At 26.3% G+C, this 27,639-nt stretch overlaps 1 protein-coding gene across 5 annotated transcripts in view; it reads right to left on the bottom strand.

The window, feature by feature from the left end:
- The window catches only part of LOC129962123 (transducin-like enhancer protein 4), a 334,765-nt gene extending 307,333 nt beyond the window's left edge, over nucleotides 1-27,432 (bottom strand). For 3 of the 5 annotated variants that reach the window (XM_056075858.1, XM_056075861.1, XM_056075862.1), the window contains exons 1-2: nucleotides 27,162-27,432; nucleotides 6,061-6,126 (exon numbers count right to left, since the gene is read on the bottom strand). In XM_056075858.1, the coding sequence (XP_055931833.1) occupies nucleotides 6,061-6,126; nucleotides 27,162-27,182 (87 nt within the window). In that variant the 5' untranslated portion in view covers nucleotides 27,183-27,432. Of the gene's footprint in view, nucleotides 1-4,661; nucleotides 4,753-6,060; nucleotides 6,127-27,161 lie in introns of those variants that run through there. The other 2 variants (XM_056075859.1, XM_056075860.1) reach the window with 2 other exon arrangements.
- Between the last annotated feature and the right edge of the window lie 207 nt (nucleotides 27,433-27,639).

Raw genomic sequence — 27,639 nt, 5'->3', positions numbered from 1 at the left:
AATTTTTGCAAAAGAATAGTCATATTTGAAAACTTATTTCTTCACTTAGCAACAATAAATTTTACACAATTTGCTGAGCTGGCTAAAAATGGATGCACTTTTTTTTTCTGGTGTTTATTTGAAAGTTCAAACAAAAATAGAAATATTTCTCTACTAATAATAAAAGCGGATACGTGTCTGTGCTTATATCTATCTGTTGACATCCATAGACAGATTGTTACACATAGAATTACTAAATTTAGCATAGCTATACTTTGAAGGATAGAAATATGCATCTCTAAGAATTTTAAAATTTTAATTAGAATAATGATTAATTAAAAAAGCAACCAAAATTACAAATCGACAGTAACTTTGAGAAATTTTATAAAAATTGCATTATTTTAAAATTTTAAAAATTAATACAGTTTAATAAGAAAAAATTTTAAAGTCAATACTTTAATACAATTTCAAAAATAATTTTATGCATCATTTATAGCAATAATGTTCATTGTTGCTACAAAATTTAATGAATTTAATAAAATAATTTAATGAATTTCTTTTATTTATACAAATATTTAACTGAATGTTTCTCTACTATTACTAAAAGCTAATTTTTACTTCGTTTATTTCATCAATTTTTCTGTGAAATTCTCTTTCAAAAATTAACGATTCAAATGATTCATGTTTCTTTAATGATGATGATTCTTCATGATTGATTAATGACTGATGGCAAATTAATTCATGGGCATGTTTTCATTCAGATAACACTTTGTTATATGTAAAAACTGTTGCATTATTTTAAGTTTAGAATCAAATGCAAATATTACATAAGGTATAAGGAAGTGAAGACAAAGCGCAATAAGCTGTTAAATGATAAGAACAGTTACATGTGTATATTAGCAATCGGTTAACAAAATAAATGCAAAGAAATTAAAAAAAGGAATTAAATGTCTGTAGCGATTTCAACCTCTAACCTGAGTTATTTTCTCGATTGTCTAATTACATGTGAACTTTAAAGTGATGAAATGTGGATTCGTTTTAATTCAAATATCCACAGAGCACTTAACATGCTTACGCACTACCGGTCATTTTTTTTACTGAATTATAACAAATGTGAATTACTTAATTCTAGATTATGAGTTTGAAATTGCAATAATTCGATGCACGAAACACAAACGCCACTTTTAAGGCATCCGAATAGGTTTGGAGGGGAGTTTTTCAAAGAAACAAATATTTTTAATGTTTATATAATGTTTTTTTTATTAATATAAGGGGAAAATTATGAATAAAAGTGAAATTTTTTACATATGTATGGAGCTTTTGAAAAGAAAAAAAAAGGCGAATTTTATGTAAACTTTAGCATTTATTTACATAAACTAGGACTGTTCTAGAAAGAAAAAAAAAATTACAGTTTTTCACTTTTCTTAGTAACATTACATGTGTTATTATCTAAAAATTATATTAAAAAATGTGTGTAATATCTAAAATTATCTATGAAATTTAGAATTTTTTCAACAATATTTATATTAAATAATCATAAATCCATTTCTACAGCATTCAACATGAATTCCATAATTCCTCCCATTCTGCATAACAAAACGAGCACTAATTATAAATTTCATTAAGATATCTTGATTATTTTTTCAGATATGACGGCACTCGTACAGTAGAATTATTACAAAAACTTGTTCTTCAAAAAATGCATTTAAAGTTTTTAAATGAATTTTTTAATGCTCGTTTTTAAATGTTTTAAAAGCATCGCTTGAATGTCAATAGTTTTCTATGACTTGACTTCTAATCGACATAGAGACAAAATAAAGATATCGCTGGAAACAGAAATCTACCCATTTTTTCCAACTGCTAAAAATAAAAATTCGAATTTTCATTTGAATTAATGTTTACAATCTAGTCGGATACCTTAAAAGAGTTAAAGATATTTTGTTAAAGAAAGCAAGAAAATCAAATTATGCATCACAGACGATTTTAAAATTAAACAGAATCCGTACTCCCAGAGAATAGACTGGTCACCAACAGCGTCTAGTTTTAAAATATCTTTTAAATTGATACTCTGTTGACGTGCAACCATTTTTGCTTTCTTTTATAGCAGCACATCTTCAATGTGCAACTATCAGTTTATGTAAAACTTGAAAAAAATTTTAAATCTTTCCAAATATAACGGTTGTTCTTCGAGATTTAAATTCTTTTAAAATATCATAAATGTTAAGTTTGTGAATACTATTTAGGATTTAGATAGTCAAATATTTCTGTAAGTGACGCATCTTAAAAACCTGTTTACAGTTCTGTAATGTACATAAAAGTCAAAATTTTATGGAATGAAAATATATATATTATCCAAAATAATCTCAGAAGAGGGACGCTTTAAAATGTCAATTAATTCTTCCTTCAGTAGTCAGACCGAGAAAGTGAAAGAATATTCTAATCTTCGAAAAATGGAATTCAACTTAATCGAGGGGTACTAAGATAAATATTTATGTCGTCAAATTATTTTATTTTCAATATTTCAAATGTTCATTCCCTTATATATTTTTTTATCTTATTTTGACTTTTTATTCCGTCATATAAATATTTACTTTAAAACTTATTTGTTGAATTTCTTACTTTGAAATATTATAAAGCAATACAAATAATAATAAAAAAAAGCAGAAAATGTCAACTAAATTGCGCAAGTTGGGTAATTGTAAAATAGCAAAAGATATATCGTAATAATTTCAAGCAAGTGTTGTATCATTTTTTCAAGCATTATAGCAAAAAACTAAATGCATTTTACCATAATCCAAAAACATATATTTGGAACAAGCCGCAGTATCCGCTGCTCCGCCAGCATATATGAGTTATATTTATCCATAAAAAAAGGGGGACATTTTATGTAAGAATTTTTCAAGTTTTTTCATAACTACTTCCCTAAAATCTTTTAGAGCTCATAACTGATTAATAATAGTTTATTAATCACATCCTAGAGTTTTGAAATAATAAAAGAAAGTTTTAGTTTTGTTGTTTGATACATTATAATGAAATAAAAATTCACAAAATGATCAAGCAAAATAAATGCTTATTTAGTGAGCCCAGGCCAAGAAAGTACTAAAAAAATGATATGCAAACAGAATGCAATACAAATTTTAGAAATGCTAAAATGTGAGGCTAAATTATGCCAAATAGTTAAAAGAAATTTGCAATAGTTTTAAAAGACAAAACTTAATTAATGCACGTGGCAATTAAAATTTTTGCTTTTACTTTACGCATCTAAAATTTAAAATAAATATTTTTGTAGATAGCAACTTAACGTTAACAATGGCAAAGACACGCAAATCATGTATGTAATTAAATAACGAAACAGGTTTAACATTGCAGCAAAATAAATAAATAAAACTAGGAGAAATTACATCAATTTTGAAAAAAAAAATGATTAAAGATAAAATAGTGATACAATGAAATTGATGTCATTATAAAGCTAATTCTTTAAATTTTAAAATGATGTAAATATTTTTTGTGCAATAATTTGGTCTGAAATTATGGCGGACATTTTAACCCCCATTTTACCCTTTTTAAATTACCACAGGCATTTCTTAATAGCGCATTTAGCCCTTTGGTGTGTAAAGGAACGTGCCATATTTCGTTCGAATGCGTCGAGGGGTGAAGAATTATATAAAGTCTTAAAAAAAAAGACGGATTTTCAATTATATTAATATATGTACAGATTATGCCTAACAGTATGCATGTGAGAAAAAAAAACAATGATTAGAAAGATGAAATCTCGTACATGGTCTGTATGCATACGGAAATTCTAAAACCCCTTTGTCTAGGTTTTGTCCTTGTGGATGTGAATATAACAACTCAAAAGAGCAGTAAGTGAGGTGAAATTCGGCATATAGTTTTATCATTGGAACTGCAGATTTGTACCAAGCCCATCTATGGGAGAAGTGGACCATCTATTGGTATATCTGTTCGTATATATGAGAACGTAATATCTCCAAATCGCAACAATTAAGATGAATTTTACAGCATGTACACACAAATTTAGATCAAAGATGAATTTTAAATCAAATCAATTAAAGGTTAAGAGGTAAAAAAAAAATTTTAAAGACGTTTCAGCCAATGTTTCTAAGGTTAGATTTATAAGCGAATTTAAGAATTGATTTTGATATGAAACTAAGGTTACAATCGTATAAAATGTATGTTAAAACTCTAAAAAAATAGTCAACTTTAATAACAAACTTTCAATGTAAGAAAAATATTTATGACACAATCAAAGGAAAACTTAAAACGAAAAACCTTATAAAAAATACGTATAATAGCATCCAAATCATAAAACTTATTTTAGAAGCATTAGTTAAAGTAAGAATTGCATACCATAATTTAATACAAAACCATATTAGGATTTAAAATTAGTAGGAAAAACAATTGCTTTGTTCGACAAAGAAGATATTAATGGTAAGACATATAAGTAAATAATACAGACAATATAAGTAAATATAGGAATCTGAATTCAAAATGCAATAAGTAAACAGTCTGCTATTTAAACGAGGGTCGTTTATTTATCTTAACGCAAATTAACATATTTATAAGAAATAAAAATGAACATGAGAAATCAGTGCAAGGGAAATGCAATATAACATCAATTCTTTTCTATAAAATCATTATATAGAAAAAAGATTTTACTATACCATAGTGCAGATATTTAAATTTTTGTTCAAAATTTCTTTCTAGCTATTTGCTAAAATTTCACTAAAACTTGACTGTTTTCTCAAATTGTCCACAAACAACAATATAAATTTAATACGTAGCAATAAAATTGAAACAGATTGCCAAAGCTAAATGAAGATCATATGATAAACATATCAATAAACAGTTAAAAGAGTGAGATTACTAGTTTTGATGTCCTTAAGTCTTTAATCCCAATGGAGGCCTTAAGCTTTACGCTATTAAGAAAATCCGTATAAAATAAATGTCTGAATGAATAACTAATATGATGCATAATGTTTTTGCTGAACGAACAGGAAATCAGCATTTTATTCACAATAATTAAAAACAATATAAATACTTAAACGTTTCAAACCAGTCGAAGCAAGGAACAAAACTGAACAAATAGCAATAATGATCTGGCTTAAACATCCACCTAACCACCAATCCAACAATTTATATGAGTGGAGGAATTCAACTTATATTGTTATAACCATGAATTATATTATATTATATATTATGTTGTTGAGCTTTATTGCATATAAAAAGCAATATTTTTCATTACAAAAGTATTTGGACTCCTTTCTAAAGGTACGAAGTAGTTTTGACCAACAGAGATGCCAAATTCCCTTTATAGCGAATTACAGACTCGTGGACTTGACTATACATGCCAGACCAAGTGGAATTAGAACCACTACCTTTGTTTGGATTTAACTGCAACCTCTAGATATATATTAAAGTTTTAAAAAAAAGATCAACATCGAATGCTTTAACATTTACATTGGACTATATATCGGCAAAGACTACATTCATATCTAATTCAAATTCCAAAGTCAATACGGAGGAAATAGAAATTCACTTGGAATCTTTTAAGAAACTTTACTTGTCAGCTTGATAAAAACAAGTCAAAATGACGATGTCTTTATAGATTTTTAAGAGCCCAACGTTGAATGTTTAACTTCTTTTGCAAATGACCACTAGTTAATTAGTGGTCAAATATGGTAAAATACAGAAAATTGATACGAAAAAATGCGTAATTCGGTCGATATACTTCAAGAAACTTCATTCTATGGTATGACAAATCCGGTTGGTTAGGTTTTGAGGTCTTTGTTGGTGCAACAGCAGGGCAATACTGCACCAATAGTAAGATACCATGACAACTCTGATTATGTGAAAAAGATGAATTTATATTATTCTCTTCAAATATATGTTATATTCTTCCTCTGGTCTTTTCTTTGAATTTGCATGATCATTCTCACACTATTTAGAGAACAAAAACGACCTTCGTTCGGTTAGCTGTTAGCAAAGCGTTATGCGGAGAGCACACGCCGGTTAGTGGGCGCAGCGATTGGGTTAGTCCTAGCTGCAACAGAATCAAGATACCTCTTTGGACATGATGGCCGAAAATGGAGGAGCTCCGTATGCAGCATAAGGAGGCATCCCGTCTCCCTTGCAAAAAGAGAGAATCATTAAAAGTTAGAGGACAAATCAACTAGACAAAAAAATATAAAGTTTTCTTAAAGTCGACAATAATTTAAAGCTTCAAAACTTGAGAATTTGAGATGTTTATGAAAGAAAATATAATAAAAGAGTAGGCATTTTAAAATTTTATGATATAGTGCTATGTTTTTTATAGAAAGAACATTATGTTTTCAACAAAAGATTAAAATAATAATATTATTATTTTTTTTCATACGTCATTTAGGAAGTTCAATCGTGAATTCATATAGAAATAGCTAAGTAATGAATTCAAAAAACCTTCTTAACAGATGAAATTTTATTTTTGAAGTTAAATCTATCATGTAAAAGCATTTTGCTGAAACAAAAATGCTTGTATTTTAAGATCGCATTTCGTTGCTAAAGATGCTTAATGTCAGAGCAAGATTACAAAATGTCTTTCTTTAATATTAAAAAGCTTCGTATCTTTTACATATAATGTATCGAATTACAGATTTTTTAATATTTAAATTTATACTTCAAAATAGTAATTAATTTTAAAGAAAAAAATCTCTTGAAGATGCTAAAATATGTCAAACGCTTTCTACATTCTTACATCAATTTAAATAATAAACGCTCGAAATAAATAAAACATCATATAAGTTATCGTTAAGTTATTAATAAATTAAAATATCTGTATAATATTTTTGTTTTTTATCAAAATATTATACATATATTTTAACTAAGAACTACTTAATATTTACTATCTAAGCTCATGTTTTTTAATTAGTAAAAGACAATTAACCAGATGATGCACAACGATTTGTTTTTGCAGCACAGTCACTTTTACATAATCCTAAAACAATTTTAAATAATTTAATATTAAATAAATCTTTTACTAAATTTTTGTCTAGTATATGAAGTGTTTATAAAAAAAATCGATAAATTGATATATTTAACTAATTAATTTTAATATCACACTTAATAAAATTCCTACGCTATTGTTATACCTGTGTATAATGAATTATGATAATCTAGATTATTAAAAAATAAAAATGTGTGCACTGTAAGGATAAAAAAATCAACGTGCAACCATTTACACATTTACAATGATAATTTAATTAAATTTAATAATTTCTTAAACTGTAACTTTAAATTGGATGCTTTATAATCTTACTTTTCTCCAAATTTTATGCAATATTTTTGTACAGTGTGTTAAAAATAGAAATGCAATTTTCTGTAAATTTTTTTTTAAATAAAGAATGATAATGCTTTTAATTTTTAAATTATATATTAGCCGTTAAAAAAAAAGCAATCCATAATTCCATTGAATGTTCGAGTACATGAAATTCATTTGAATGTAAACAATTTTCAATTATTTCTTATTAAAAGATCGCAATTGCAAAGAATCAGCTTGTGAAATAATAATAAATACTTAAGAAGATATTGATTATACTTTAATAGAATGCATTAACACAACATAGTTCAGGAAATAATATAAATTATGTCTGTTTATTTTCACTCAAATATTTTAGCAAATTTAATGATTTTCAAAATAAAAAAAAAGAGAAGAAAACGAAAAAGACAATATATAAAAAAAATAATTAAGAAAACAAATGAAATATTCTGTTTCATTCACAAAAAAAAATCCTTTCCTTTATTCAATTTCTTAAATTTACGCTAAAATTTTTAAGATTAGTTGAACGCTTCACCAACATTTCTGAATTGAAAAATTAGTATGTAATTTGGAGCAGTCTAAAATAAGATTAAAAAAAATCCGAAAAACAATTTTAAGTGACAAAAGATTTTATAATAATATATGAAATGAAAATAATTCGGAAATAATTTAAAATCTAATTACCTGAAATATAGAAACATTAATAAATATAACAGACAAAAAGAATCTTATACACATTTTTTTTAAATTTTAACACTTAATGAATGATTTATAAATTTTACATAAATTGTGTAAAATATATTTACATGTACCTTCCATTTTTATAAAATATGGTGAATCAATATTGTGCAAATTTTGACAAAATATTTAAGCATTAATTTTTGATATTTTTTAACAATTTGAAATTTTACAATTAATATTTTTACTATCATCAAACGTTTATAATTTTTAAAAAATACACCTTCGTAAAACATAAATACAGTTTTGAAGATTAGTTCAACTGTTACCTTTATAAAAAAAAAAAAAAAAAAAAAAAAAAAAATCCGCCGAAACTAAATTTATTTTGGGTGTCAGTAACCGCAGCCTTATTAATCTTTCTTGCTAGCTACCCACGCTATCTTCACGGAAAACAAAATCACTTCTTTCTACTCACACACTTCAACTCACATGATACGGTAAGTGTCGAATATTGACTCCATTTGCAACATATCTATCAAGATATATGATACAGAAGGTGGGGAGAGATGCAGAAGAAAGCGGGGGGGGGGGGGGGGAGAGAAAAGAAAACAAAGCCCACAAGCAACAAAAGCCACTTCAGAGATTGCTTTTTTCAGGATTATCATTTACACAAGAAACGATAAACGTAAAAGTGTAGAATCTGTAAGTGCTACTTATCATGACACTGCTGTTTGCCGATGACGCAACCAGGTTTCAGATTGAGCGGGACAAAGTTCCATTACTTCTATTTGAATTCCGTGTATTTATAAATGTAATAAGAACAGCATTCCCCCCCCCCCCTCACCTTATCATGTGTAAACATGATATTATTTTAAAAACACTACAGACTTAAAAGGAAAAAAAAAAAAAAAAAAAAAAAACTGTGAAGTTAAAGATTGCTAGAAGTTATTTGAGATACGTTAAATGTGAGATTTTTGAAAAAACATAAACAAAATTTCATAAAAGGAACGTCAAATTGAAAATTTGAAAATCAGGTTAATTAAATCCCATTACTCCAGTTTGAATTCCATGTATTTATGAAGGCAATAAGAGCAACGTTATTTTCCTCTTCATATCATGTGAAAACATGGTGCTGTTTTGAAAACATTGGGGACTTAAGGGAATAAAAGAAAAAGATCCTACGAAGATGGACAGCCAGAAATTATAAAAGATATGCTACATAAGGGATTTTTAAAAAAAAAACTCAAAGAAAATTTCATAAAAGAACGTCAAATTGAAAATTTGAAAATCAGGTTTCAGATGGAACAGGGATAAAAAAGTTCCACTACTTCAGCCTGCTTTCAATGTGTTGTTCTTTATAAAGGCATTAACAGCAACGTAATTTTTCCTCCATATCTTATAAAAACCATGACGTTGTTTTAAAAATATAGCAGACTTAAGAGAAGAAAGAAAAAATATCTTGTGGACATAGAGAGTCAGAAATTATAATGGATGTGCTAAATAAGGGATTTTTGAAAGAAAAAAAAAACTCGAACAAAATTTCGTAAAAGAAGCGTCAAATTAAAAATTTGAAAATCAGCTTTCAGATGGAACAGGGCTAAGTTCTACTACTTCTGTTTGAATTCCATATGTTTACAAAGACAATTGAACTTGAATAGAAACACAGAGGGATATAGTGACAAAGGCCCTACAAAGGCAATAAGATTAATGTTATTTTTCTCTTCATATAATGTATGACATAGCGCTGTTTTTTAGACATTTTAAACATTTTTAGACTTCAGAAAGGAAAAAGATCATGAGAATGTAGAGAACCAGAAATTATAAAAGGTGTGCTAAATGAAGGATTTTCTAAAAAACTCAAACATAATTCAATCAAAGAACCATCAAATCGAAATGCTTCCGATTATGCATATTTTTTCTTTGGAAAGCGATTTCAAATGCAAAATAAAAGGATGCTATCAGTAAAACAAAGTTTTACAATTACTGTTTGATTTTCATGTATTTAAGCATGTATTAGGAGAGATGCTCTTTGTCTAGAAATTATTCATAAGCCAGAAATTAATAATATACATATGCGGTTATATTGATATTTTAGATATACTACTGACTAAAAAAATAAACGCTTAAAAGTCATACAAAATTTGAAAAATTGCAACTCATTTTTGGAAGAATTTAACGAGATTTTAACAAAAGAAACAACAAACTCAAAATTTTGACATTTTGTGTATTATTCAACATAGAAAGATTGCTCTAATTTCAAAATGAATAGTTTTTTTTTTTTTTATCAAATGTTTCAGCTATGATAAATTTCGATAAATTTTCAAACGTCAAATATGGCTGAATTGTACCAAAAGAGCCTTGTTGTTTTAATTTTAGTCGATGAAGTATATACAAATCGAATAAGTACCATGATTTCGATGGTTCATTTTACACTAAATCAGAAATGTTCTCTATATTGGAATTTTGAAATTGATGGTCAAATAACGTACTGAAATACATATCTATATTCTTAGATAACTGAGTAGAGATGCAAATTATAATTAAAAATATATTTCAACATAAAATATGATGACCTGCTTAGCAATTTTCTTCTTTATATTAATTGAAATGTGAAATTTTTTGATACATATGTACACAAAACGAGTATAAAACATTTATGGTGTAAAATGTAAATACCTTTCCCTGTATATCCTAATCTAATTGTCTTAATAGTTTTCTTGTATTTTCCCCCAAATTTGAAAACAATCACTTCTTGGATTAAAACATGGTGCATCTCTTGCGGAATCAAAATTTAATTAAAACCAGCTATTAATTGATAATTAAGTTCTGAAAATGTTAAAATCGTGTATACTATTATTAAGAATACACAATTACACAAAATTACACGCCAGGAAATGAGCGAAAGAAAGATTATAGAATTCCATCTTTTCAAGAATCAAAATAGCTACTTTTACAATATGCTAAATATTTTTTTTAATGATATGTTGTTCAGTAAAGAACTATTTTCTAATTATATTTTCGCTGATTAACTTATTTCATGTTCTTTTCTGTCCTTAATCCACTCTTACTTTTAACCCAACGGTATATGCATTTACTTAATTTCCTAAATAGTTAATACTACCTACTAAGGACAATTACTATTACTTCAACTCATGTGAGAAAAAAAAATATCTGGGATAGCTCAGCATGTTTAAATGATTTTTTTAATTAATTTCTACTTTAGTTAATTAATTAAACCTTAAAGCTTTATAATTCAATGCATGAGAATTATTAAAATTGAAAGGGAAAAAAAAAACGACCTTCGAAAAGGTGGGGTCAGTTTAACAGTTAATAACAAGTCTTTTAAGAAAACCTACAATTCAAAGTTAAAATCAAATTTCATAACCTCAGCCTTATACTAAGTAAAAACTCAACACGCCTTTTATAATTATTCTATATATTTGAAATTCAGGAGCAAAATTAAATACTAATAATTTCAATACCCTAACCAACCATTTAAAAATATAATATATAATTTATAGATGGAAAATACGGGTGAAAACATTACATGAAAAGTATAATGAAATTTTGTCCTCATTTTAACATCACAATTTTGGTGTAAGCATTACCAGTTAGTTATAAAAATGAAGATAGTTTTTCAGAAAAGACTTTTTTTTAATTTATATTCAGTATAAATGCGACTAAATGGCAAGTTCTAAAATATCAAATTAACCCTATTGCTGCACAATTAATTAGAGATTACATATAAATAAAAATTAAACATAGCTAGCAAATCTATGCAGAAAAAATATTTTCGGGATTTGAATGTTAAATCGGTTTGAAATAAAATTAGTAAACGCCGAGTTTTAAAAGTGTCAATATCAAATGCGTTTAATGTATAATCAAAGTATCATGTACCATATTAAATAAATTACAAATAAAATAACAGAAAAATAATAATAATAATAAACTTTGTTTCATGTTGATTGCAATGAATAAATATATAAGTAAAAGCTCTTTGTAACAAAAGAAAAACATGTGTAGCACTCATTAATAGCTTGTTGGTATCAGAAAGGTCAGTTCTCGCCAAGCAGTACCAAATTCTCATTACTTATTATTTTTTTATAAATCTAGAATATTATTATATTATATGGTGGAAAACACAAAAACTGTTGGAAACATCAAGAAAAGATATTTATCATGCAAAACACTAACGTTTTATATGATTGAGAATACGTGGCCGTAATAAAGTTTACCTGATATAATCCTTCCAAAACTATACAACCTTACAGAAAAATGATGCAGTCATGAAAATTCTCAACGTTTTTTTTTTTTTTTTTTTTTTTTCATTTTTTTTCAATATTTGTAAGTAAAAACAATCAAGAAAAGCTCCTTGACTCAAAATATTAGGTTAAGCAACTTTTAACTCTATTTATTTATTTTTTGCTTGTTATTTAGGCGTCATAGCAAAATTTTCTGACAGATATAAGTCATGAAAACAATGATTTCCCAAATTAGACGTCATTGTAAAATTTTCTGACATATATATATATATATATATATATATATATATATATATATATATATAGTCACAAAAATTAATTTTCGCTAAAAAAAAAAAAAAAAGGAAAAGGGGCGGGGGAAATGGTGACGAGTGAAATTTCTTTTAAAGAACTCGGAGCTATTAAATTAAACTATTAACTCGTAACTAATAAACATAATAAAAAATAATTGGCATAAAATAGAGAACACAGAAAAAAAAATTATATTTCACGAGAATTAGAGCTGAAATGGGTTATGTAGATGTTTGCGTACGCAATAAAACATAGGAACGTTAAATAAATGAGTTATTAACCTTTCGACATTTTCTTCCCACGTCCCTTAATTAGATAACCTATTCCGTGTAGAGAATTATTATAATTTTCGTTCAAAATAATTAAGAATTTTAAAAATGTCTTAAATGTTTAAGTGTCTACAAGATTTTTATGCATGAAATTGATTGTTACTATTGGTTGTTAATACAAATTTAATGATAATTTTCATTAAAAAAATATTCCGTAAATAACTCCATATCATTATAAGCTTGGATTAAAAACATAACGACAGATTTAATAGACATTTACTAACAAAATTAACCAGCCGTTATATATTTAACTACATCACAATTACAAGGGGATGTATTTTATGCCTTATCTCGCTCCGAAATACGTTGTCATATGCCATCCAATGATTGATATCAATTGAAAAAACAGTCCAAACTCAACCCATAAATATCCCCCAAAATCACGAAAATTGTCTCATTTCAGTCAAACGGCTCATGACATCACGCCTCGTGGCATGTGTGTGAATATTTTAATTCCCACGTAAGCTGGTCGTAAACATGGAATTTAACTCCTGTGTGGTTTCCTCTCTCCCATAACTAGCTCTAGAGTGGAAAAAAAAAAAATCAAAACCACGACGTTTCAGGAAAATGTCGTAGAGCTGAACATTTTCCGCTCGGCTGCTTTAGCGTAACTGAGATAATCTGGACGAAATTATTCGTCGGGATGGCCCAACGAGTGCTTAACCGAATTTACTTCGTTATCTGCGATGTCCTCCTTGGCGCAGATTAAATAAAATGGCTACGCAATGTTCGCGAAAAAGATTACGGTCGCGCACAAGTTCGAGAGCAGTCATTTCGTCAATCATCGTTTTCCGTTGTTCCTATTGTATGAGTGATAGCTGGCAAGTGAGATATCAAAGTGATTTTTTACACAATGCCCGACAGAAATCAATGAAAGTTTTGTTGTTTTCATTTTTAAGCATGTAGGAGAAGAAAATGTAAGAAATAGGATATTAAATATTTTTAAAAAAATCGAATACTTCGGAAATCAATTTAAAATCAAGTTAAAATCAATTAAATATTTTTGAAATTAGTAAAGTTATAATCAATTAAATACTTTTTAAAAACAAATTGAATACTTTTGAAATCAATTTAATATTTTTAAAGTTAAGTCATAATCAATTAATATTTTTGAAATCAATAAAGTTATAATCAATTATATACTTTTTAAAAACAAACTGAATACTTTCGAAATCAATTTAATGTTTTTAAAGTTAAGTCATAATCAATTAATATTTTTGAAATCAATAAAGTTATAATCAATTATATACTCTTTAAAAACATTCATTGTTGTCCGTATGATACAACTGAGAGATGGATAGTGCGATATCAAAATAATTTTTACTCGATGCGCCGATTGAAATCGATGATGTTTTTTGTTATTTTCCGTCTTAAACGGGTAAGGGGGCAATGTAGTAAAATTAATATTAAATTTAAAAAATGGAAAAATTTTAAAAATCAATTAAATATTTTTAAAATCCATTAAGTTATAATCAATTAAATACCTTTTAAAAACAATCATTGTTGCCCGTTGTTCGTATCGTCCAACTGACAGATAGAAAATGCGATATCAAAATAATTCTTACACGAAGGGTGGATTGAAATCGAGGAGAGTTTTATAATTTTTCAGTTTTTGAACGTGTAAAGGGGCAATGTAGTAAAAATAATATTAAATCAATTAAATAATTTTAAAATGAATTAAATTATAATCAATTAAAGACTTTTTAAAAACAATCGCTGTTGTCCGTTGTCTCTGTCATACAATCATACAACTGACAGATGGAAAGTGCGATATAAAATAATTCTTACAAGATGGGCCGATTGAAATCGATGAAGTTTTTGCTATTTTCAGTTTTAAACGTGTAAGAGGGCAATATAGTAAAATTAATATTAAATTAAAAAAATAGAATATTTTAAAAATCAATTAAATAATTTTACAATCAATTAAATACTTTTTAAAAACAACTAATTGATATTCATCATCCTAATTATACGCAATTCTTGCACACTGTCAGATTGAAATCAATGAGAATTCTGTTGTTTCAGTGGAAGAGAGGTTATTTTTAGTTTTAAACATGAAGGGAAAAATGAAAGAAAGGTGGATTTCCTTTTTTTAATATTTTAGAAATAAATTAAATAGCTCTGAAAGCATCATGGCTTTTTTAAAATCACGATTAATTAATGGAAATTCAAGGTATCAAAATGATTCGTATTCAATTCCCGATTGAAATCAATGAGAATTTGTTGTTTTCAATTATAAATACGCTGAGAAAAGGGAAAAAAATGTATAATTCCTCAAAAAAATTGGACACTTTTTGAAATAAATTAAAGTATAATAATTTAAATACTTTTGAAATCGCTCATTGTTCTAGTTGTCCTTATTGCAAGATAGATAGATGGAAATTAAGATATTAAAGTAATTCTTATAAACTACCTGACTGCATTTAATAATAATTTTGCTGTCCGAAAGACAGAGGAAGGTTATTTTCAATTTTAAACAAGTTAAAAAATGATTAATACATACATAAGGAAAAAAAATATTTTTTAAATTAATTGAATAATATAAATACAATCGAATCTCTGTGTATAGAATTTGAGAATTTTTAGAAAAAGAATCGATACATAGAAACTTTTATATAGAGAAATGCATACTAAAAGCTAAACTATCAAAGATGTACAAATATACATGTAATTTATCAATTTTCTTACAATGTATTAAAAATGAATATTTAACTAAATAAAACGAAATAATTTTTAGGTCCATATTTCCTCCCATTCACGGCATCTTTTATTAAAATGAACTTGTTTTTTATCTCAGAAAGTTCTGTTTAGAAGCCATGTTCTTGATAAGAAATCTAAATTAGAATGAACGAAAGTTAAAAATAAGTGAAGTTAAAAATAAAATGAATCAACGACAAGTGTTTATTGATGTTTTCTCTTTTTAAGACTTTCTAGATTTCGGTGAATTCTTATTGCAGTAATAAGAGGTAAAAAAAATTATTACAATTTAATTCTGTCATATTAATGACAAGATAATGACAATATAATGACAAGATAAATGAGTACACATAATTCTTTATGCGAAAATATTTCCCGATATGTGAATACATAATTTCATTTGATATACAAAAAATGTTTTAATGAAATTTTAAGTTAGCGACAAAATCCTGATATATGGAGATATTTTATTCACGGAAAGTCAATAAATGAGAACTGAAATGTATTTATTTTTATTTTGAGATTAAATTAAACTACAAAACCAGAATAATAATGTACATAAAATCAAAGAAAAATGGATAATCTACATATAAACAAATTTACATATTTGAAGTCAAACGAATTAAACAGAAAATTTCTTTTATTTTAGATATCTTAAATCTTTCAAAAAGTTATTAAAATAAATACAAGCGAAATCAGAAGACAGTCACTGCAGCCATCCTAAATTGCAAATAAGTATGGAAATAGAATGGAATATCAGAGTTTTCCAGCTGTGAAAGCTCAAAATTATTTTTGTAGGATTTTTCATCATCATCAACGAGCAAAAAATAATTCTTGCCCATTAGAATTCTTTTTCACGTGATACACGTTAAATGAATGCCTGAGCTCAATTTCAAAACACATGGCTAATCTATACAGAAGACTAAATAGCATGATATCACAGCATAGATTATAAAACAATAAACAGTTAGACATTAGAAAAAATGCGCTGTTACATTTAACAAGCAATAACTAAATCACTAGTCTATTAAGTAACCAAATAATTGCATCAAACTAAATTTATTCTCATTAATCATTAATTATTACTTCATCATCTTATTTAATTCCATTAATTGTTAAGATATTCTGCCTATCAAAATGAAATCAAGAAACATTTTTGCGTTAAAAAAGAACTAGTGAGTTAAAAAAGCTTGAATAAGTTACAGATAAATATCATTCTTATTTTCATCACTCTGTCATAAAATGATAGCTAAAATACAGTTCAAATATAAATTTAGTAAAAGAATAATTTTTATAAAGAACTATATGTGCGTTTACATCAATGCGATAATCAAATACGATATAATAATGAAAACAATAAGATATAGGTTATTTTTAATTCTATTTTAGATAGTAGCTTAATTTTAAAGCTAATTGCATAGTAACTAATTTGCATCATAAACGCATATATGTCGCATTTTGCCTGGCAACTATCACCAAAGCGCATTTATTTCACTTCGACATTTATCACCAAAGCACATAACACAGTTTCTTCTGATAGTAGCGATAATAATCAAAGTGAGAGCGATTTTGACCATTTCTAATATTATCATGTTGTGCAAAATAATTAGATTTCATTCCTCTTATTATTGCGAATCTATAATGAAGTAAAAATTCTTTATTTATACAATATTGCTTTTATTTTTCCTATTTTGAAACATTATCATTTAAATACAACTAAAAAAAATGTGGTGATAAGAACGAATTTTTCACTTTTCTGTGTGATGCAAATGGGTTAATAGTCTTACAAATGAAACGATCCTCAACAATGGATTTAACTCCTTAAAGGGTCAATTTTTTCTAGTCATATTATGTTAAAATATTTTTAGGCTTGAAATTAGAATAAGAAATGGGATTCATTTAGCTTATTAGATAAATTTAATTTGATTCATTAATTAATTTTGTTAATTAATAATTAAGTAACAAATCAAGACACATCATTTTGTGTGAGATAAAGAACTGAAGCATCTAAGTTTCTGACTTACTAAAAAAAATTGTCAGAACTTATGACAACCTACATAATTTCATACAAAGATTAATAAATTTGGTGGAAAGCATACTTTCCACGGCCCTAGAAAGGGTTAAATATATAAAGTTAGAGCTCTGATATTTCAAATCATGTGTTTAATTTATTTAATTTGATATTTTTATTATTTATAAAGAGTGAGCATTCATTTAAAAAAAGGTTAAATGATTCAAAGTGAAATTTTCTTCTTTAAGAACGACTAAAATAAAATTTAACTTCTTACCAATGTAATTTCTACACATAATGTAATTAGAATGATGTAATTACTTGCACGCAGTTACTCTGATATCATATTAAATCTCGATGTTTTCCCTCTTTATCTGAAAAAAAAACTAACATTCTATGACAACTAAGCGACAGCATTACCACCTACCAGCTTCCTTTAGAGAAAAATAAATAATAGCTAAGTCGAAAACGCGAGACCTGAATTTGAGCAACTTTCTGTGCGCTTCTCATCTGAAGTCCAAAAGCAGGAATGTACCCATGCCAATATTTCAACAGAATAGCCTTCGAATTATACCCGTCAATATTATTTTAAACGATAATAAATATGGATATAATATATGCAATACAGAGAAATATGATGTAGATTTTGTTCCTGTCCAAATGCACCCTAATCTAATAACTTCATACCACCTGTGTTCTATTATATAACAGATATCGTTAAAAATGACCAAACTTGAACATGAATAACTTTTCACATGTTTTCTAACATTTTTTTTTCCAAAGACAAATATGGACTCTCTGTCAATATTTCAATAGAATGATTTCCGAATAGAATATTTCAGTATTATTTTACTTGGGAGAAAAGATGGACTCGGAAGTATATTTTGAAGAATATAGAAATATGTTATCGACTATTTTAATGTCCAGATACATCCACATTTTATATACATCATTATTAAATACCTCAACTACAACATCCTATTAGCAGTCTGTCAGACAGCAAGTATTGCTAAACCGAAAGCTATAAACATGAAAAACTTTCAATTTACTTTTTACAATTTTTCACCCAAATTAATACAATATGCCATCTTTCAATACTATTTTATAGGCGAAAAAAAAGGTGACTTTTCTTTTTGAAAAAAAAATAGAATTATGATTATATTTAATCAAGATTTATAGAAATATGATGATCGATATTTTCACATGCATCAATTCGCTTTAATAGTATTAGATAGCCAAAAATTAAGCACATATATAACATTCTATAGCAGGAATCAATTTCGAATCTAGTTGTGGCAATGACGCATTAGACTTGGAAGGCAATACCAACTGCTGTTACAACTATTTACCTGTAAATTTCAAAGCTCCAGAGCAAGGTATGAATAAGCTGATTAAGACGTTTGATGTCAGAGTATGCAGCTAATAGAATTTCAGATAATTGACTGGTAGAAACCAAATATTTATTCCGTTTGTTCTAATTGTTAATCGTCGAATTTATTTTATAAATTTGGAGTTATAATCCATCAGTTAGTAATAATCCATTATTCTTACATTTATAACAAAATTTGATCAAAGTTTTTTCATGAAAATTTCATTTACCTTCGCTTGTAGAATACTTAAGATTATTTATAAAAGAAACTGAAATTTTTATGGTAGGATTAAGTAATATTAAATATTGCTCTTTCATCATATGTAAGTGGAGCAATATATATGTCAAATAAAATTTTGCAATATGTCAATGCAATTATAATAATTTATAGCGAAAAATTTTGCAACATCCTAAGCAATTAATATTTTAATGAGTTTCAAAATGCTTAGTAAACTTTAAAGAAGCTATAATTTATGAATGAATTAATGAATGTAATTAAATGCTTTGAATTAATGTTTTAAATTATATTCAGTGCTTTACTTTAAATGCTTCCATCATATACATTTAAATTATATTTCAAATGCTTTAAATCATAATCAGTAGAGAAAGTTAAAGCTTACAATATCCAAAAGTCTATAAAGATGACATTTATATATCGTAACGATTTATACATTAAAAATTTGATGAAAAATCACAAATAAATTTTATAAACAGGGTCATTTAAATAAGTTACTTCATAACTTTTTTTAATTTATACGGAATTTTTTTTAATATCTAATCATCAATTTAAGAAATACGTCACATTTTTTTTGAGGGGAGGGGATGAATTTAAACTCTAAAATAACAAATTTCCAAATAAATTTATGAACATTACTCTTTTATCGCTTCATATATATATATATATATATATATATATATATATATAAATTTAAAATATATATAATATAAATTTAAAATTTGTAAATCTTTCAGACTATTTAAATACACATCCTTACATTCGTTGGGTCGAGATTCATATGTTATTGATATTTTATGTAAAATATATTCTTCACTTTAAGCTATAAAGCAAATTTCAGGCATTCTAATTTATTCATATTAATGTCATAATATCATCATTAAAATTCATATTAATGCTATAAAAGTTACTGACATTATTGCTTTATTATCTGTCTTAATTACACAAATCTTTTTTATAATTTCTTGTTAAAATAAAATAAATAATTAACTCCGAGTAAATATAATTTTTTGATAAATAGAAGCAAAATAAAAAATATCTTTTACAACTTATGTTGCTACATTGATTATCAGTTTTTTACAGAAGCGAAAGGAGTATTCATCATTTAAAAATAAATTATTTGATGACATCGAAATATTTTTATCAAATTTTAAATCATTGATATCAAATGGCAATGCATATCCAGTTCATTATAATGTCTTTCTACATATTAATATGTATTGTATACATTTTTAAAAAATTGTATTAAAGGTAATAATATAAAACACATGTAAATAAAATGAGTTAACAAAGAAATTTTAATGAAAACTTATACATATTATTTTTTATTTTTGTCTATTAAAGTTCTTTTTCAACTAACCTGGTTAAAGATAAATGCAAATGAAACAATTATACGGACCAAATTTTTAAAAATTAAATATTTAGTGAAAAAGAGATGAATAAAAATAAAAATAAAAGATTATTTCAAATTTAGAGTATTTTGTATTTTAAATTAAATTTATTAATTAACATTAAAACTAATATTAGATTTCATAAATCTACTAAAAATTATAATGGCAAAGATCTAATATTTTTAGTTGCCAGGGAGACATTGTAAACTTAACATTATTGCAATTTTAATTCCGTATATGATGAGGAGGGAAAAAAAGAATAAGGAAGATCACATAAAGTGTTTAATTTTTATAATAAAAAAGCAAAAAAGAAAATAGAAATGTTTAGTTTTAATCAAGTAAGTGCTACTTATATTTCAAAAATACAGACTAAAATACAAAATACGATAATCAAATCATTCATTCATCATTATCAAAATCGAATAGATTGAAAATAATTTATAAACAACCAAATAATAAATTTCACCTTAAACGTTAAAAGATAGAATACTTTGTTATTTATTTTAAACTAAAAAATTAAAAGAATATTTTGGCAACAATTGTTTCATTAAATAAAAGGCTATTCGAAGAAATTAGTTTCCGAGCATCATTTAAGATAATATAAATCATGTATTTATATGTCAGTTATTTCTTTTGGATTCTAATACGAATTTCAAACATAACAAAAGAAGTAAGTTAAAAATATAATATTAATAAAAAAAATATTATTTTAAAAGTTATGAGTTTAAATAAAATAAATTAAAATACTTTAGGACACTTAAAACTTAAATACTTAGGGACATTTTACTTTAGGAAACTTAAAATTTAAAAATTGATAATTTTGATATATTTATGATCTTAAACATATATAATATTTTAGAATATTTTTAAATGAAATATCTTAAAAGATGGTTTAATAATATACTTTGCAGAAAATTTCTATCATTCTTTTTACCTGATAGAAGATTAACTAAGTTAATCTGATTATTTTAACTTACAAAATAATCAAGATAAATTTCTCGTAAATTTAGACAGAATATTAAAAATGAAATGTACCCATGCTTTGCAACTTTAAATTTTTTTTTAAATCCTAATAAAAGCATTAAAATATTACGAAACAAGCTGATATTCACATCTCACTCAAAATAATATTTTCAAAAATCGTTTGCAAATTTTGGAATAAAAAAAAAATGAATAAATGATCCCAAATTATTTGCTGGCTTTCATGCATGAAAAAATTCTTTACCTGACAAAGTAAGAAATATTCTGCAAATAGTTTCAAAAGAGAATTCCATGGGAAATCATAAAATGTCTCCCCACAAAAACTCAAAATAAAACAAAAATGCTTTTGAGCAACTTTTATTTACAGTAAGAAATCTGCGCATACAATTATGACTTAATTAACAATAGAATAGTGTACTTAAATTCGTTAGTTTACTTATTATGTATATAAAAAAATCGGCTAATTATTTTAATTCATTTATTTTTATTTTAAAGCCTTAATTTATTATTGGGTTATTATATAGTGGTTCTGATAAAATTTGGGGATTAAAGCGGATTACCAAACGTTTATTGTATTCGTTTTAAAATGAAACTTTTGATACTTATACTGAGTGGATTTGTCAAATTACTTTCTTTATTTGATAAATAGTATAAATGTTGAAAGAATCAAAAGAAATTTATTCAAATAATTATATCATAATTATTTATTTAAATGAATATATTTAATTAACGAATATCCGTCATAGTTTTAGTTTCCTATTTCAATTCTTGAAATGTAATTAATAAAAAATTTTAAATTCTTAATACTTGTTATCATGGCAAATAATAAGAATTCAAAAAAAAAAATAATAATAAATAAAAAATAGTTCCTTAACTTATAGCATTGCAAATTTTGAAAGAAAAATTACATTTACAAACTTTTTTCAGCTTTTTATATTGTGTTTAAGAATTTCAATAATCTGATTACCGTTAAACAACTTAAAAACCTAGAGTGATTAAATAAAATTTTTAAAAGATTAAATGATTCATTCCTGATTAAAAGAAGGAGAGCTTTAAAAATAATTCAATAAAATAAATAATCTCGTAATTTTTATAAAATTACGAGATTATTCTTATTTTTATAGAACTCAGAGAAGTGTTTCAAAGGCAAAATGATTCATGAGAGATTTTAATTCTAAATTCACCATTTTAAATCTTATAAAACAGTTTCAAAACCTAAGAAAAAATTTAAATTTACCATTTCGAATTTCGAACAAAAGTAGTTTTAAAATTCGATAATCCACTAAAACGAACAGTTTCCTAACTTTATAAAATTCATATAAGAAATTTAAATGCGTTTTAAAAATTCACAAATGGAACTTGAACCAATTTACATAAAATATAAACAAACCAAAAGTGAAAACAAGCGGTTCACCACTAGTCTGAAACTTTTCCCAGCCACAACGCTTCTTTAAAAAAAAAAAAAAAAAAAGCGACAAAATAAAATGTCAAAAGTCTTCGAAGAACGTGCATTCTAGCAAAACAGAATAGCCTGCAAACCGTGGTAAAAATCGCACTCTCTCGCGGTTGTTCCGTGATTATCTGGCTTTTCGAGAAAAAAATATCCGCAAATAAAATAAGAATGAAAAAACGGAAAAACTTATTTGCTTAATATATCCGTTTGTCAAAAGAGACGAGTTGAACAAAGCGCCAGGGCACGCCATTTGTCAATCAAAAGTTGTGCCAAAGACGGAATAGTTGATTACTCTTATGCTGCGTGAAAACGCCGGCCAAATAAAAATAGAAAGTAAATTGTAAAACGTGATGAGTACTTGGCTACGCATAGCACAAAAGAGCATAGTAGTTGAGATAACATCGTGTTACTTTCCTATCAAGATTATCATTTGCTGTGTCGCCTATCGTATTAAGCAACTACCAAAACATCTTAAAATTTCATGGTAGAATGACAATATCGAATTGCATTGAAATCATTGGTAGAAGAATCTTCAGCAATTTGTTTTTCAATAGGGTGTTTGAAAAGTATTAGAAAAACGGACTAACAGATGTTGTAACTCATATTCTCATTCTTTTTAAAGCGATGGTTAAAAATTTTATATTACGTAAATAAAGGCAAATTTATCTTCTATGTTTCCTATACAAAAATCTTAAAAAAACTATTAGAATTCTTGCATTCTGATGAGAGGGTTAAAATGTTAAGATTAAAAACAAATTAGCAAATAAAGAAAAGTTAGTTTTTAATAAGCACACCATGATAAATAAAATGTTAATAATATAAAAAGTTTTCTAGCATTTTTCATTACTACCATAAATATTATCGTCTTTTTTAAAAAAAAGAAATCGTAGAGAATATTTAAAAATTATTTTTATAGCTTAAGAAATTTCATTAAACTTAAAAGATAGAAAACTATTAAAGTAATGTTTCGCATCTTTAAATGCGAAAATTTGAAACCTGATCTAATATTGTTTTCGAGTTTTGACACTGTAGATCAATTTTAAACATGTTTAAATAAATTTTAGGCAATATTTTTATAGTTTCTTTAGACTAAATATCTAGATCTAAATAGAAACACGAAATTAGCAATAAAATAAGAAGCTAACTTAGTTAAAATCATTGCTTAGAAAAAAAATTTAATTCGATAGTAATCAGACCATAACAAAAATACAACCTACAGTTGGAATCTTTCTGGTGCTATATAGTTTTAAGAAAAATGTTCAAGTTTAATAGTGAAACCACTGACCACTGGTCATTGAGGGGGGAAATGATCAAAGCAAATGAAATTGTCTGCCACAGAAGAATTTTTAGGTTTATTAAATAATTATCTAATTGTTTTCTCAAACGAAGCTGTACTTTAAAATTTATACATATATATTCTTACATTATATTTAAAAATGTGCAAATATCTTAATTCTGTCTTTATTAAGAAATGTCACTTCTATTCAATGTTTTATTATCTTTAAAAAAATTTTGTAACAAGCGAGAAAGTAAAAGCATATGAATAAGTAAGAAAATTAATGAAACACTGGAAAAAATTTGAAAAATCTATAGGAATACAAATTTTAGTTAGGAACTTGGCAATCATGTTAAAAGTTTCAATATTTACTTACCACTTGATTTTCAAAATTTAATGTATAACAGAGATAAAGCTAAGAAAACTGTGCGTATAAATTAATTCTTATTGAAACAAAAAAAAAATACAAAATTTAATTTAAAAGTCGAGATTACAAACTATATGTCGCCCTAACATGCATTCATTCAAAATTTAGCAAAAACGTTTTAAATAAAAATAAAATTAATTGAAAACAACATCTAAATTATGTTATTGTATTAAAAACATTAATTTAATTCTACGAAAACAGGTATTCTATTAATTCAACATTATTGAAGGAAAAAAAAGCACTTCTTTAAAAGCCTACTGAGAAAAATAAAACATTTATTCATGTTTGACATTACGAAAATACAGTAATTTATAAAATTATATTATTTCATCAAAAATATTTTTTTTTCAGTCTAAGTATGCGTTATTATCTTACAATCGCTAAGCAAAAACAATTTCATTTCTATAAGTTTACAAATTCAGTTATCTCTTTTTAAACTTTCGTAATTCGATTGTAAAGCGAATAGACAAAACCATTTAAACACTACATGTCATTGATTCAAATTATAATGAAGGACATATTCGACAGCATTGTAAAATAAAGAAAATAATTCTAAGCATCATACAAAGCATACTTATGTAAAGGTAATGTTGAATGGTTTTCATTTTCCAATAAGCAAATAATCAAGATTGATTATTCAATTATTAGAATGGCTTTTTATATTTTCTTTGGACTTTTCAAACCTTTCCCAATTTATCATTCATATGAATAATTACTAACACGATAGACAGCAAATGATTTAGAAAATTTCTAAATCATTAGATCAGATAGCAAAACTTAAAAGTACAATAAACACGCTTTTAAAGGTATTGAAAACAATATTAAAAAAATTACTGCCAACAAAGAATCATCAAAAGTCAACCAAATTTATTTCCATATATAAAATCAGGGACATTTCACTTTAAAAGAAAGTCAACAAAGATATTTTTTTTATCTTAATAATGACCTATTTTAGCATTTGTTTATCATAAAGTCTGTAACTGCCGAGAAATTTCTAAATCATTTTAAAAGTTTGTTATTCTCAGAATTTTTGAGCAAACGATCTTTGCATTGAAAAATGCAAAATTCATAAACAGATAATAGAAAAACATTTGTTCTACATTATGCAAAATAAAACAATCAGTAATCAAATAAATAAAAATCAGAGAAATGCTTATGACAGCACAATTGTCTTTGGAAGCTAATTATATTAATATTATATTCAGTTGTTTTTAGGCATTATTGAAAGCTCTGATGTCATTTTAGATTAGATATTTCAAACAATTAACGTATTTTTAATTATTTCCAATATCTTTCTAAAACATATTATGAAATATCCCAGTAGATAAATTTGTGAATTTTTTTGTGTTGACATCGTCAAATCGTTTTCTTTAAGATTTATAAGTTTTATGGAAGAAATTAATTGCAATTCATGAATATTTTCTAAAAAAAAAATTATTTATTAAAGGATATATTCACAAATTATATATTTTATTTTTAAAAATTAAGAATTTGAAGAAAATAAATAATAATTATAGTTAAAAATCTTATATTTTAAACATTCGCTTATGCTATAAAACGAATATGACTTGAACAATCATTACCATTCTCAGAAATGTTAAAACCACTCCTACATATGTTTGAAACACATGATTAGATAACGCAGAATTCAAATGCATTTTGCAGCAATTAAAGAAAACAATTTCTTATTTTCTTTGACCGGCTTTTTGCTACAAATTTTGATAAAATAACAGAATAAAACTGTACAAACCTATCCTATTAATCAGCATAATCAACTAAGGCGATGAATAATTACTTTCAATGTAATGCAGTTAGTTTATTCAAATAATTTAATTAAAAATTTTATTAAGACACTGCAGACCTTTTTAATTTTTTTGCCAATATTTCATATAAAAAAATCCTGTCAATTTTTCATTTCTCAATGGTTTAGTAATTTATTAATATTCAAAGAAAGGAAAAAAATCTTAAAATTTTTTTAACTTTTTTCATTTATTTCTGTTGTAAAGAAATCATGCTTTGTAAATATCTTACATTTAAAAAAATGCAAATTTCTGCTAACAAATGTTAGATACACATATAACATAAACATCTTTAATAAACACCCTTAATAGAAAAAAAATACGTAGAAACAACTGCCTTTCCAAGTAAAAATTTAAAATCCGATCGCCTTCTAATTACCACTTAATTACCAGAAAGGAAGAATGAAAAAAATTAACTAATAATTAATTTTTATTCCATGGTAAAACTCAGGTAGGTAAGCAAATAACCGACCGCGATGTAAATTAAATTACAAAAAAAAAAAAGTCAGTAGAGTGAAACGGTCGGTTCCGTAATGTGTGGAAACAGCAAAATGATCACAAAATAGCAACCTTAAACGGAGTCGAGTAATGAGTGAAATTCATTAGGCGGAGCGGAGAGGCGAGAACAATTAAGAGGCTCTATTAGGGCGAAGGTTTTAGGGTTAACTCACCGGGTGTCGGTTAGGATACATGGTCGCCAAGCTTCACCGCCAAATCAATACCGCGGCGTCGCCATCACGAATATCCAACGGGCAACAGCAGCGGCAACATGACGTTCGGTCGTTTTAGTCCACGGTTTTCTTGGGGTGCAAAGTACCCCCCACGCGGCAAGAAAAACGAGTATGCCCGGCAAACAGGACGCACTCACCGATCGCCCCTATCAACAAACATGACTGTCCTCAAAGCTTTTCCCGCGCCCTCTCTCACAAAACCCACGTGGTACCTTCAAACAGGACCGATCCGCCGCGGCCAATGAGCGGCGCTCCCGTCGCTGGGCGGAGTTACTGTGACGTCATCAAAATTGACAGCCGTCAGTCAGAGAACGGTGGTACGATTGTGCTCCGCCTTCCCGCTACACTCCTCAGAAGTTGCATTTTTTGGGGGCTTCTCTCCGCAAATAGCGGGCGAAAAGAATCGCTTAAGCGGCAG

The sequence above is a fragment of the Argiope bruennichi genome, chromosome 2 (genome assembly GCF_947563725.1).
Source record: "Argiope bruennichi chromosome 2, qqArgBrue1.1, whole genome shotgun sequence".
Lineage (NCBI taxonomy): Eukaryota > Metazoa > Arthropoda > Arachnida > Araneae > Araneidae > Argiope > Argiope bruennichi.
The sequence above is the reverse complement of the archived record's forward strand: the minus strand, read 5'-3'. Positions and strand labels throughout refer to the sequence as shown.